The 16136-nt window shown below is 35.8% G+C and overlaps 1 protein-coding gene across 2 annotated transcripts in view; it reads left to right on the forward strand.

Annotated features, from left to right (window-relative positions):
* The first annotated feature begins 1608 nt into the window (after nt 1–1608).
* The window catches only part of LOC127848132 (uncharacterized), a 66020-nt gene continuing 51492 nt past the window's right edge, over nt 1609–16136 (forward strand). Inside the window, exons 1-2 of one of the 2 annotated variants that reach the window (XM_052380430.1) lie at nt 1609–1846; nt 13026–13469. In XM_052380430.1, coding sequence (XP_052236390.1) covers nt 13053–13469 — 417 coding nt within the window. In that variant the 5' untranslated portion in view covers nt 1609–1846; nt 13026–13052. Of the gene's footprint in view, nt 1847–9511; nt 9619–13025; nt 13470–16136 lie in introns of those variants that run through there. The other variant, XM_052380429.1, reaches the window with a different exon arrangement.

Raw genomic sequence — 16136 nt, forward strand, 5'->3', positions numbered from 1 at the left:
CCTATTTTACTTCCCTCGGATGAACTGAACCGCTCCCGTAAAAGTCGAGTGCAGGCACCAGAGTGTTACCGCAAGACCACGGATATCCGCTGTTTGCAAGGGAGGCTAATGCGATAAGCATATTGTATACAACCGTTAAAAGTCGCATCCCCTGAAATGAGGCAACTACTGGTATACGGTTGGATCACGTGGCATTATTATTTGCAGTAATTTTCCGCTGAGACGCGCTGAAAGTTTCCTTTATCTTCTTTTTTAATATTACAGGAAAAATCATGTTAAACACGTATAGATAACAATCCACATAGGGTACCGGTAACTATGCTTTTCGATAAAGCCGGAAAAATCCTTCAGATCGCCTCTCCTTGTATTGTACCGGGCTTTGTAAGCCGTAAAAGTAATATATGTTTAATACTTAGAGCCTTCGATACAATCGAGCTAAAATAAATAGGTTTAAACTAATGATATTATGTATGTACACACAACTTACAATGTACACGCAATTCCTAGTTTATACCATTATTATGTCAGGTGTTATAACTATCGAGACACAAACTGAATTACTATATACTTCCTTTTACCTGTCACATAGTGCATAAGATATATTACAAAGGATATTATTAATTTTTGTTTCGTTTTGCCTCTCAAGTTCAATATCGTGTCTACCTAAAAGGATATACAAATAGACACCATATGTTCACGTGAAACTAAACGAGGAGAATGCACCGTTTTTACCCATTAGTAATGCCTTGGGTAAGCATGCAGCCCATTAATTATTGCAGAATCTCATATACGGATATTTTACGGACATAGGAAAACATTGTGTTTGAGTTAAATCAAAGAAAATAAATCGCAATAAAAACTAAAATGGACTTAAGTTCGTAAATGTGTTCCGCCGACTATGCGACATACCCTTTTTTACTTTACTTAAATACTTGTTAATGTTAAACACAAGTAATATTAAGTGATTCTTAACAAAAAGAGTTTCAGATTTACAGCTACAATCTAACTATGATTACAATTTTCAGACAACATAAAACTAAAAAATGTAACATTTGCTGGTTGCGTTTATAATAGACTTTTATGGGGAGATTGACTAATCCAGGATAAAAGTCAGACAGATACACGTCGAACCTAGGCTGGTGATAAAATATATGAGCCTCGCTCTGTGAAAAGAGGGTTCAATGTATATGCGTAAAGAGTCGTCCCAGATTAGCCAGTGCAGTAGGTACAGGCTGATCAGGGACGACACTTTCCGTCTAAACTAGATTTTTGCTAAAAAGAGACTTTCTTTGAACAGAAAATATCATACAAGCGGAAAGTGTCGTCCCTGATGGGATTAGCCTTTGCGGACTGCACAGGCTAATCTGGGACGACACTTTACGCACTTTGCGGACTGCACAGGCTAATCTGGGACGACACTTTACGCACATTCATTAAACCCATTTTTCACAGAGAACGGCTCATATGGAGAGATACGCTGATCTGAGAGACCTGCGATTTATCCCGGGTATCAATCAAATACCCCAAAATCAATTACTAATCTTACGGTTCTATCCATATTACCAATGAATGTTCAATAATTTTGTCTTCAAATTGACGGCTCGTAAAACGCAGATGTAGTTACATAAAGAGTCATCTTATTTCACATGCATTATGTGTATTTATTAGTGTTTCTAGAATGGTTTGAAGAACTTGTGCAATATTTAGTAAAAAGCGATGTATATGATTTGCGATGCACTATTTTATTTCCATGTTAAACCTCTTCAAGATACGGGTATTTTATTAAAAGAAGTATCCAATTGAGGCAGTGATGGAATATCGTGCAAAACTACGCATAAGTTAAAAAGTAAGTAATAATAAAGAATGGGAATACAGTACGTACTATACAAACAAAAAGGTCTACTTGTTGGAATTGTGAGCCGTATATATAGTTTACAATCAATACAGATACACGTTCTGTTCTGTTGTTTATTGACTGCGAGTGGCCCGATAAGATTTGACAAATGTATTTATATTTTTAAACGTATATAATTCTTAATTATTTTGATGATGTTAAAACAGAACATTTCTTTAACAAAAACTACAATACACTGTATTTATTTAAGCTAATATACTGTATATATTTAAGCTAACACAACTGGTAAAGAAAGAAAGAAATCTGTCAAACTAGATTGTTTCAGAATTGATTTAATGACAGAATATGTTGCGTAACCTTAAGTTTAACTTACTATGTTAACCCATTTATGCCCAGTGGACTCTCCCATCCTTCTAAATTGGATCATTTTATTTCCAAAATTAGGGGTGTCAAGTATATTTATTTCTATATTTAGAATATTTCATAAAGAAATTCATGTAAGCAAACAGCGCAGACCCAGATGAGACGCCGCATTATGCGGCGTCTCATCTGGGTCTACGCTGTTTGCAATGTCCTTTTTTCAGGACGCTAGGCATAAATGGGTTAAGGGCTTATGGTTGATTCCATCGTAATTTATCCATTACTATCAGAAAACAACAGCAACGACACAGTGCTGTGAGTTTATTAGTACATGTATTAAAATATGGCGGTTTATTAAATAATTTAAGCAGTACACATGGTTGAACCAGCCTAAAGCGTATTCCTATGGAAATAAGTACGGTCATTGTATGTACTTTATAAAAGTATAATCTACATATTACAATTACATAATATTAAGCAATACGGTGTGGTATTTTGCTCATGTGTGAATTATTATATACACTATGAATATAAAATTAGAATTAAAAAAACTTGCGAAAACTACGAATTTGCTATACAGGTAATGGACAGGTGTACATGTACTGTATTAATATAAGGTTTCTATGTATAGTATATACCGGTACATTTTAACCCCTTTAAGATTGTCTGTATGTTATGCCGGTTCCGTTCCTTACGATCAATTTTTATAAAATTGGGTACAGGCAAACAACTCACTGGAAACATAAATTATTTCATTTGACAAGATTAACTTTCGGATAATCCGGATTTCCACGGTTATCACGAACGCGGTGCCTTTCAGGGTGCCGCTGTGAGACGGCGCATCCATGCGTTTAATATAAGCGCCATTAATCTCAAATAAAGTGTAATATAAGCCGATTAAAACGAGAAACCAGAAATGCCCTCTCAATAAGGATTCAAGTAGAGTTTAAAGTGTTCTTCAAGTACTCGCATGGGGATATGTTCTTATTGGCTATACGGTATGCAAGTTTTTCGGTCTCTATTAAACACTTTTAAATAAGAAACCAAGATGTCAAATCCATCCATGTCGCTTAAGAAAAAACTAAAATGTTTTCTTGTTTGCTTTGTTTCCTTTTTCATGAAGTTTCGTGTTCTATCGATGCAAGCCCTCTTCTACCTCGAAATCTTAAATATAAATAACATTTTTTTTATTATTGAAGGTAATTCAAAACAGCCTCACTTCGAGTTATTGTCCCATAGGTTAACAGAAACATTTGAATTGATACAATTCATCTCGTTTTAATCGTCGTTGAAACCGTACATAAAGCGGCATTGACAGAATAACTGGCGTATTTTCATTGCACCGCATACATAACAGCAGTTTGTTGAACAGCATTTTTATCATATCCAATTTATTTTGAACCAGTTTATTTTATAACAAATAGAAAATATACCGCGTGAGATGTGAAACAAACGTGGTTCAACAAACAGACAGCTGAGACCATTGGGAGACTACAACGCATTTAAAATCCTTGGGATATGAAGTTAACACGTTACCATTAGAACACTTATCTTACATCGTTTAAACCACAGTATAACCTTTGTCCCTCGTGGGATATTAAACCAGCAATTTACCATTGATTCTCCAGAAGACCATGCAGTGCCAGATTAGCGCCGTGGAGACACATAGGCAGTGAAGCCTTTGAGGACAACGCCCCAGGTTCCTAGTCGGCATCGGGCTTACTAAAACGCCAGTTCCCAGTCACAGTCACTCGTTGAAAACAGTAAAACAAAACGGTTTTGAAAATAATCAAATATTGCCACTTAAAACAATGACAAGCCTTCAATCTCATTGTTACATTTATATAAAATAATTTGCTTTGTCAAGTCATTAGATTTAGCTGAGTAAGTTAACAAACTTTATTTCGTCACGGTCTCATGGGGCTCCTAAAAGTCGCGGGGCCCATAGGCAGCTGTCTACACTGCCTTATGGGTAATCCGGGACTGATACCACGAATCTGAGATCAGTGGGATATGAAACCAGTGTGTTGCCAACATACCATGTATCTTAGACCGTTTTTGCCTGAATCAAGTTACCAAAAGACCACGTGCATGTAACCCTTGTGCTATTAAAGCGGTTTGTTGCCAACACACCACATACATGTGATCCGTGTGATATTAAACCAGTTTGTTGCCAACACACCACGTAAATGTGATCCATGTTATATACAAACTATGTGTTGCCAACAAACCGCCTACATGTGACACGGGATATGAAATCAGTTTGTTGCCAACACCGTGTACATATGATCCGTGTGATATGAAACCAGTGTGTTGCCAACACACCACGTACATGTGATCCGTTTGATATTGTTGCCAATACACCACGGACATGTGCAAACAGTGTGTTGCCAACTCACCACGAACATGTGATCCGTGGGGGAGGATACCAGTGTGTTTTCAGCACACCAGGTACCTGTGATCTGTTTTATATGAAACCAGTGTGTTGCCAACATACCACGTTTATGTCATCCCTGTGATATGAAACCAGTGTGTTGCCAACATACCACGTTTATGTGATCCGTGTGATATGAAACCAGTGTATTGCCAACACACCACGTATATGTGATCCGTGTGATATGAAACCAGTGTGCTGCAAACACACCACGTACATGTGATCTGTGTGATATGAAACCAGTGTGTTTCCAACACACCACGTACATGTGATACGTGTAATATGACACCAGTGGGTGCCAACACACCATGTACATGTGATCTGAGTGATATTGTTGCCAACACACCACGTACATGTGATCTGTGTGATATGTAAGCAGTGTTTCCAACACACCTGCCAACACACCACATACACGTGATACGTGTAATATGAAACCAGTGTGTTGCCAACACACCACGTATTTGAAACCAGTGTATTGCCAACACACCACGTACATGTGATGCGTATGATATGAAACCAGTGAGTTACATACACACCACGTATTTGTGATTCATGATCGTGTGATATGAAACCAGTGTGTTGCCAACACACCACGTATATGTGATCCGTGTGATATGTAATCAGTGCATTGTTAGCACACCACGTATATGTGATCCGTGTGATATGAAACCAGTGTATTGCCAACACACCACGTACATGTGATGCGCATGATATGAAACCAGTGTGTCAGATACACACCACGTATATGTGATTCGTGATCGTGTGATATGAAACCAGTGTGTTGCCCACACACCACGTATATGTGATCCGTGTGATAGTAATCAGTGTATTGTTAACACACCACGTATATGTGATCCGTGTGATATGAAACCAGTGTATTGTTAACACACCACGTATATGTGATACGTGTGCTATGAAACCAGTGTTTTGTTAACACACCACGTATATGTGACCCGTGTGATATAAAACCAGTGTATTGTTAACACACCACGTATATGTGATCCGTGTGATTTGAAACCAGTGTATTGTTAACACACCACGTATATGTGATCTGTGTGATATGAAACCAGTGTATTGTTTACACACCACGTATATGTGATCCGTGTGATATGAAACCAATGTGTTGCCAACACACCTGCCAACACACCACGTACATGTGATCCGTGGAATATGACACCAGATTGTTGCCAACACACCAAGTACATATGACCCTTGTGATATGAAACCAGTGTATTGCCACAAAACACGTGCATGCGATCCGTGGGATAAGAAACCAGTGTGTTTCCAACACACCACGTACATGTGATCCGGGTGATATGAAACCAGTGTGTTGCCAACACACCACGTACATGTGACCCGTATGATATGAAACCAGTGTGTTGTCAACACACCACGTATATGCGATCCGCATGATTTGGAACCAGTGTGTTTCCAACACACCACGTACATGTGATATGTGGGAACAGAAACACACCAAGTACATGTGATCCGTGTTTTATTAAACCAGTGTGTTGCCAACACACCCAGTACATGTGATCCGTGGTTTATGAAACCAATGTGTTGCCAACACACCCAGTACATGTGATCCGTGTTTTATGACACCAATGTGTTGCCAACACTCCACGTTCATGTGACACTTGTGATATGATATCAGTGTGTTACTAACAAACCACCTACATGTGACACGGGATATGAAATCAGTTTGTTGAAAACACCACGCACATGTGACACTTGTGATATGAAACCAATGTGTTGCCAACACACCACGTACATATGATCCGTGTGATACAAAACCAGTGTGTTGCCAACACACCATGTACATGTGACCCTTGTGATATGTTTAAAAGTTTATTGGCAATCGGCAATAAAAACATGCCTTTAGCCATTTACAACATAATTATGGCAAAGACAAAAAACAGACAGTTCAGTAAGGGTATTATTTCTATATAACAAAGCTTCTTTTAAGTATTTACAAATTCCTAATATTTCATTTATTTTTTTCGATGTCATAGTAGTTTGGAATAAATTTAAGGTAGGCCAAGAGATATGCCCAATAAATTTCAATCTTAAGTGTCTATAATTGTCACAACATAGTAGGAAGTGATACTCAGATTCAACAACGTTCATATTGCAGAATCGACAAAGTCTCTGATCACGATCAATACCTTGGAATCTACCCACTTCAATTTCTAGATGGTGCGATGATAGTCTAAAACGGGCAAATTGTTTCAGCAGGTCATTTTTTGTATTTTCAATAAGTACTTTTCACAGACAAATTCAGATTTGAATAAGCAATACCAATGTAATTTAGACATTGATTGAATAGTTCCCTTCCATTATTGAACAAAAAAATCTCTAAGTTTATTTTTCAAGCTTGGAAAGTAGTTGATTTCATAATTAAAATTATGACGAATATTATTAAAATCTAAATGGTCAATCAAGGTATTGATTCTGTTAGCCCAGCAGCCACTGCTACCAGTGTTACACAGATCGGAGTATATGTTACAGATAGGAGAATTTCTGTTTTTCATAATTTTTAACCAAAAGCGTATCGCCGTTTCTTTACATAAAATAGAGAGGGGGAAGCGACCAAATTCACCAAGGACAGCATAGTTTGGAGTCTGCTGTTTGACGCCGATCAAAAATCGCACATGTAATTTATCAACATCTTTTATGTTATAGACACCCCAGATTTCGGAGCCATACAGGAGAATTGGAACGACCATGGCGTCAAATAATGAAAGCTTGGCTTTAATGTCTAATTGCACTTTATCAAAAATAGATAATAAACTACAATAGGCTTTAAGAGCCTGGTCTTGTAACATTTTAACAGCGTTTTTCATGTTTCCTGTATAGGTAAAATTTATGCCCAAGTAAGTAAAATTATCAACAGTTTCGATGCTTTCTCCATTAATACTTAAGTTTATTTCAAAATTTACAACTGTTTTACGTTTTTCAAAAACACAGATTATTGTTTTATTGACATTTATTTTCAAGCCCCATTTTACTGAATACGAATATATAGCATCTAGTAGGGCTTGTAAACTAAGCTGATTTGTCGTGAACAATACAATGTCGTCAGCAAACAAAATCATGTACATAGAGAGAAGTTCTACATCTTTTCCAGTTAAATCATCCAAATTTATGGTTTTAAAAACGTCATTAATAAATAAGATAAATAATATCGGCGAGAGTGGCTCCCCTTGTTTCAAGCCCATTGTTACTTCAAAGAAATCTGAGTAAGAAGTATTAGCATTATTTGCCTTTGAAAAGTTAGGCAGCTTGAGACACGACTGAACATTTTTATAAATACATTGTAACATATTAATCATTTTGCAACTGATACCGGCTTTGACAAGTTTAACCCATAATGCATCATGGTTAACGGTATCGAATGCACGTTGATAATCAATAAACGCACAACAAAGTTTTTCCTTTGAGTTAAGTACTTTTTGAATAATTGCATGCAGAAGAAAGATTGCACCAGACGTCGAATGGTTATCTCTAAAACCAAATTGGCAACTTTCAAAAACGTTTTCATTCGCACACCATTTGTTAATTCGATTTCGTAATACAAGGGGAAAAATCTTTGCAGTAATATTAATAAGAGTTATCCCTCTATAGTTAGCTTGATTTGATTTGTCGCCCTTTTTATGAATATGGACGATTCCACCTTTTGTCCATGATGATATGGGATAAGATCCAACATCGAACAAGTAATTAAATATTTTACACAAATATGGCGATATAATCTCATTTGCATCGATAAAAAAATCAGCTACATTGTTATCAAAATCACAGGACTTAAAACGGTGCATAGACTTAATAGACTTAGTAATTTCTTCTATTGTCAATGGGCAGTCGAGCTGTTCAATATAAACAGGATTAACTCTATCCGAGTCATGTTCATCGGGCGTGAAATTGCCCTCACGGGTATTCGAAATGTTAACAAAGTGCTTAAGCATTTCATGTTCACTAAATTGGCCAGTTGTCGATACTGATTTTTTAAATTTATTAATATATTTCCAAAATTTACGAGGAGACTTCTTACTCAATTCAGAAAGTTTAGATTTTTCTTTGGAAAAATATTTAGCTTTGGCCCTCCTTTTAATTTTATGAAAATGGTTTCTTGCACTCAAAAATGAAAGTTTGTTATCTTCACAATTATTAAGATACAATGTTTTATTAGCAGTATAAAACTGTTTCTTTGCTGTTTTACAATCATTGTCAAACCAAGGGCATTTCTTTTTAAAACTATTACTTTTGAACGGACAGCATCTTTTTAAAAAACAGGATGCTGATATGTCATAGATAATATTTCCTAATTCGGACATACATTCATCAATTGTGCTTTCACCTGATAATAGTTGCGAAGTTATACTATCAAAAACATATTTGTTCGAGTCAACACAGTTCAAAAACGATTCTTTTTTAGAAGAATCCCAAGCCAACTTATACGTGAAGGCGCTATTTTCGCTATTTACAATATATTTACATTTCATATCAAAATAGATAGGACAATGGTCAGAGAATTCTGTTAAATCAAGTACGTGTAAATTAGTAACAGATTCATAACAATTATAATCGCATATAACGGAGTCGATTGTACTGGCCACAGGTTTAGTTCTAAATTTAGAATGAAAAGTACATTTACCCTCTTCCTTCCTACCATTCAATATACATAGACCACTTTCTTTGCATAGAGTGAGTAATTTATTTCCAAAATAGTTACACTGTGTATCTTGGTTATGCCTAGTCGGTAGATTATTTGTCAATAAGCTATTGTCTGGCATGTCAATACAACGGTCAAGGCTTATATCAGGGATTAAATCGGACGAGATACCCGTGCGACTGTTAATATCCCCTGTTAAATATATAGTAAAATCTAACACTACTAGATAAATGCTCAAAAAATCGAAGTCAAATAGCTCGGAATTATTATTTCTATAGCAGCTTGAATCATGAGGAGGTATGTAGCATAGACATACATATTTATCTTGTTCAGAATTTGTTAATGACTTTGATATTTTTAACCATATAATTACTTTGCTGTCACTATTTTCACAATCGATATATTGTTTCAAATTGCTCTTGACATACACAGCTATACCACCACTAAATCGTTTAGCTTTTTTGTTACCTTTCGGACGGTGACAGTTGATGTTCACATAGCCACTTATATCAATGTTAGTGATATTAGAATTCCACGTTTCAGTGAACAATAAAATATCGTAATCACATACAAAATTAAGAAAATCAGAGTAATTTAGTTTACATTTTATACCCTAATATGAAACCAGTGTGTTGCCAACACACCACGTACATATGATCCGTGTGATACGAAACCAGTGTGTAACCAACATACCATGTACATGTGATCCGTGTAACATAAAGTCAGTGTGTTGCCAACACACCACGTATCTAAGACCCCTGGGATGTGAAACCAGTGTGTTACCATTAGACAACGTAGATGCGACCCGCAGGATAAACAACCAGTGTATTACATATGCTCTAGGTATTTAAGATATCCGAAAAGAATCCATTGAGCCTCCAGAAACGTGCGTTACTACTGAGTCTTTAACGTAAGAAAAACAACTTTAAAAATCGTTTACTTATATAAACTACAAAAAAAACTGTCGGGCCATATTAATACTCAAATCCGGATGAATAACAAGAAAACATTTTGTCGATGGATAATTGGAAATGTAAACTCGTGGATTAAAACGATTAGGAGTGCAACAAAACTCAACAATTACAGTGCTTTGTGACCGGAATTTCAACTTATACGATCTTGCACATTTTTGTCAGGATATTTTAAACGACGAAGTTCGATAAGGCATGTCTTGACCCGTGGCGAAGTGCTTAGTTGCGGTAATAAGAAAATTTGAAAAAGCATGTTTTACTTTTAAAAAAATTAATTAAAAGCTGCTTTTTTTACGAAATTTCCCTCCATACTGAAATTGTACCAATGCTTGCTGAGACTTCAAGAATGCACATTTACACTCACTTTGAATGCAATATTCTTTCTATTACCGAAAGGGAAACAAAACGCGCGTCGTTGCATCATTCAATGAAATATTTAACTTCCAATATCTTATGCATAAATTGTACGTTATAATATATAATGTTTAAAACAGGGCTTCTAACTCAAAATGTGCCAACATTGATCTTCCGTAAAAATAAAATAAAGATCTATACTATAGAAACATGTTTTAACTTAATTTTAAAGGGATCTTTTCACGCTTTGGTAAATTGACAAAATTGAAAAAAGTTGTTTCAGATTCGCAAATTTTCGTTTTAGTTATGATATTTGTGAGGAAACAGTAATACTGAACATTTACCATGGTCTAACATAGCCATTATATGCACCTTTTGACGATTTTAAAACCTAAAAATTATAAAGCGTTGCAACGCGAAACGATTGAATAATTTGGAGAGTTCTGTTTTTGTCGTTAAATTTTGTGAAACTACGAAGATTGCTTATATAAGGTATAAAATACGTCAATTAGTGTAATCGGCGGAATAGCTCAGTAGGCTAAAGCGTTTTTACTTCAGGACTCTGGCAGGACTCCAGGGGTCACTGGTTCGAAACCTGCTGCGGGCAATGTTCTTTTCCTTTTTTTAATTTTATTCTTGATTTTTTACTGAAGCCTTTACGATCCAATGTTTACATTTATCAATATAAAGCATTTAATGAATGAATTAAAAAATGCCAAAATCTGTGAAAAGGCCCCTTTAAAGCATCACGACTCTGCAAACAACAGAAATCAAGAATAAAAAATGGAATATTAGAAATGATACGTATTACATAATGCTATATTGTATCTTTAGTATTCAAAATATTGCAGAAGAATGGGGCTATTCTACAATTGCAAAATATATTTTTTAAAGAAAGTTCTGTCAAAAATGTTATTTATTGCAAATACTTACGAATTTAAGTCAGAAAGTATTCAACTTTTGTGTATTTCGAAAAAGAAAACATATTCTATGATGTAATTACGTTGTCCCATAATACGTTTAAATACCATCATTACGACAACAAAAACAGATTATATTATTTACGTTCATAAGTGATTACATTAATAACGCTTTTGTTTGTTTGGTCTTTTGGCCAATGGACACTATTTTACGACTACGCGGAGATTAGTTGATCTATGCCAATCGGCAGGTTGTTCGTTAAGCGCGTTGTTTGTCGCAATGTACTACTGAATGCGCATAATTATACATGACAATATTAGTCGCCAGTGTAGCTATGCATGAAAGTTGCGATGTATTGAAAAACTGGATGGAAATTAACAGAAAGGTTCGGGCGGTTCCTGTTAAATTTTCAATAGCTTATTGTTTATATTTCAGAACATCAGTTTTGTTACCGTCAGTAATTACAGTACCGTATTCGGAATCTCATATTAAAATTTATAAAAAAGGATGTTGAAAATACAAAATTGAGGTAAAATATTTTTCGCAAAATGTATGACCGTGAAAAAATGTACTTGTATGTTGAAATGCGACACATGTGTACTATTAATAAAAGAGCAGTGCTCTGTGGAAAGGGGTTTTAATGCAAGTGCGTGAAGTGTTGTCCCAGATTAACCTGTGCAGTCCGCACAGGCTAATCAGGGACGACACTTTCCGCCTTACCTGAATTTTTGCTAAGAAGAGACTCACTGTAAACGAAAAATATCATACCAACGAAAAGTGTCGTCCCTGATTAGCCTGTGCGGACTGCACAGGCTAATCTGGGACGGCACTATACGCACATGCATTACACCCCTTTTTCACAGAGCATGGCTCAAATGTATTACAAAGCATTGGCATTTTGCGGCCCATAGCTTCTGTGTTTGCATTTCGTTTCCTTTTTAAACTCTGAAATACAGGCCTTGTATTTCGTTACATCATCGCAGTTGCACCATATATTGCAATCGCGACTGCACGGTTTCGAACATTTGTTTTCGTGCCAAATTATTGACTATTGTTGGGTTGACTTCGTGCTGAGACGATTTTGCAATAATACTATTATTTTAGTTATTAATTCTGTTGAAAGTACGGGGAAAATAACCGTATTGTGAGCTGTCCGCACTGCTTTTATAATTGTAATGCTTGTCCGTCTCTGTCATTCATATGTGCCTCGCTCTAAGAAATTGGACTTTAATCCAAGTGCGTAAATTGTTGCTCCAGATTAGCCCGTGGGTCCGCACGAGCTTATCAGGGAGACACTTTAAGATTTTATCATGTTTTTCGTTTGAAGGACTTGACGAAAATCCAGTTTAGGCGGAAAGTGTTCTCCGTGAGAAGCCTCCGCGGGTTGCACAGGCTCATCTGGGACGACACTCTACGCACACGCCCGTTTTCTCAGAGCGCTATTTATGTATATTTCAGGACATCACGTGCTAATATCACGCAGACATGGGTAAAAATAAAACGGGTGCCGAGGGCTGCCAGGAAAAGACAAACGGACAGCAAAAGTGGAAGAAAATCAAAAAAGTTTCTGACAGCGTCGCAGCTCTTAAACCCGCGGCACACGTACCACAAACTCCCCATCTGAAGAAAAAACGGTCTGCAAGTTTGGTCTCCGAAACATCCGAGATACTTTTGCACCCGTACCGCCTGAACAGGAACAATTCGCTTGCGTTTTTAGGCGATGCTTTGTTGCTCGGTACAATAAAGTCAGAGGATTCCAAACATGTTACGCATGAGGATGAAAGTCACTTGACTCGAGGCGAGGACCTTAAGACATTTGGAAAAACACAAGACAATAATCATAAGAAAGGCCCCAGATTAAAGGAAAAGCGACGTTCGTTGGCAGCGATCTACACCCAAAAGGTTTGTGAATTAATTGTCAATATTTTCCGCACTACGTACCGAAATTGAATAAAACGGTTTAAGGAAAGCGCAAAACACGCGCTTATACGTGTTTGGTGTTGCTGCATGTGTCTCAACGATTGTTATGGTACAAAACATAAGAATCCCCCGTCCTCAAATTAGCTAAAGAAACTTCAGCGTACAGTTTATGTAGAATTGAAAGTAGCGCCAGTCGAAAATCATTAAAAGAGACATTTAAAGTTATGGTAGCCAGAACTATCCTCAATTATGAACCGTAATGCGTCCTTAGACTGGAGCAATACTTGCACAGCCAACTGGTATATTCCTAAGGGAGGTAACAACTGCGCGTTTGGTAAAAACTCGCCACCCTTGATTTTCCATTTCGTTATTACCTCCACTGGTTCATACAGAGCGCATACATATGTTCAAATAAAAGTATTGTTATTAAGGTTTAAATCTCATTACCTTTATTAAAAACGCTACTTCAATATAAAAACAAAACAAAACCCAGTTAACATATTGAAAACGTGCATATTTTATTCAAAAAAATATATACAGTTAAATGTAATTCATCAACTTATTGCTACGGTGAACTTTAACTTTCGTGCAAGAGAGTACCGGTACATGCTCGTTATTATTGTTATGGGTTTATTATTACACAAATAATACATTTTCTCTTTTTCATCGAGGTCTGTTATTATGTTCAAATGCTCGTATTCATTGTTTTTAACTATGAACGTATACCATTATACCGTATTTAAAACTTTACTACTTTCAAACAGTGTTATACTATCATACATTATTTTTCCCATGTATGCCTAGTGGACTCTTCCATCTTTCTCAAGTGGATCAATTTATTTCAAAAATAAGGGATGTCTTGTATATTTATTTCTATATTTAGAAGATTTCTTACAGAAATTCCTTTAAGCAAACAGCGCAGACCCAGATGAGACGCCGCATCATGCGGAGTCTCATCTGGGTCTACGCTGTTTGCCAAGGCCTTTTTTCTAGACGCTAGGCATAAATGGGTTAAACAATACTGCATGTAAAATATTAATAACTTGACTGTTTGATTTTTTTAAATTCTATTGCATCATATTAAAAACTTTGCTACTTACACATTTTCTTTTACTTGTATACCTTATTTGTAACTTCAATAATTAAAATATTAATTAACTGCTTTACCTTATTTCTTACTTGACTAAATTTACTGAATGAAATAATGTTATATTACTAATATACGGTACCTTATTTTAACCTGTACATTCAATGATCAAACATGCAAAGTAGCGTGTTGCCAAAGAAACAAGTGAAGGAATGATATCAGTGCACAAATTATTAACGTGATTTATTATCATTGCAATTGAATCAAGTTATCTAAATGCACTTTATCGCATCCCTGGAAACTTAGATTTTTCAACTTTACAATAAATACCGAAATACTCTAAAGCAGCGAAAATTGTTTGCGATTGAATTTGTAAGGCTTTATTTTATTATTTCACTATTTGAACGATCAAGGGTTACTTGACGATGTTTACTATAGTGCCAAGGCTCAACTTTCTCAATGAAAACATGGGCTTTAATTATTTTGTAGATGATATATTTATCAGGGAGTAGTGAATGGGCATTAATATTGATCTCCATACAAAGGAATTCTTCAAAGAGTTATGAATATTTGTATAGGGGTGTGTGGGTAAGTTTCTATTAAGGAAGGATGTACACGTGTGGAGTGTGACATGGATTTTGTGCCATAAAATTATGGACTATTGTTGCTTGGGGTTTTCATTGTGTATCTTTGAGTGAATGTGTGTGTTTTTTCTCTGTTCGCTTCTTGTTTTGAATAAATTCAAAGAAAGGTAAATATTCAAACAAAAATCATATCATTATTTAGGATTGAAAAATAAAATAACACGTATATAATCGCCAATCTTTTAAGTGATTGCAATACAGTGCGCTAGAAAACAAATGCATAACTAAGCATGAATATATCAATCCGTACATTTGAGAACGAAGATTTGTGAACCTAGTTCGGAAATCAAAGTAAAATATAAAGGGATTCCATATCGTACACACTGTTCCCCAGTAACCGATGTTAAGATTCACCGTTCCATAATAGACCCTTCACACATATACACTCAATTAATCACTCGTTTATCGTATCAATACATTGATTGCTTCGTCAATTGTGATTCTTTAGAGACACAAACTCGCGTGGTTTTGTTTGGCATATTTTTTAAATTTGTTAGAGTAGACATGTTTTTATCAAATGTAAAATATAGAAACGTCGTTGAAAAATGACTAAAAAAAATAACCGTTTTAGTATTTTGTGGCAGTAAAAGCTTTTCCCAATTTTGTATATAGGCTGATAAATTCGTACGATGGACATTTTCGCCCGTCACAAATATATGTGTCTTATTAAACCATCGATAAAACTGACAATGGTAAAAAATAAAAGATGTAACAAAATATTTCGCCGCTACGTTACAAAGGTTGGAAATAAAATCGACGTCTACTACATATTATGCATACGTATATTGTTTCGCGAACATTACCATGACTTCATATGTGTCTTGTTCTGATAAAACTGTGCATAATGCATGTTCGTAAAGTGTGTCGTCCAAGATTAGCCTGTGCAGTCCACACAGGCTAATCAGGGACGACATTTTC

Source organism: Dreissena polymorpha, chromosome 10, assembly GCF_020536995.1.
Source record: "Dreissena polymorpha isolate Duluth1 chromosome 10, UMN_Dpol_1.0, whole genome shotgun sequence".
NCBI classification, from domain to species: Eukaryota; Metazoa; Mollusca; class Bivalvia; order Myida; family Dreissenidae; genus Dreissena; species Dreissena polymorpha.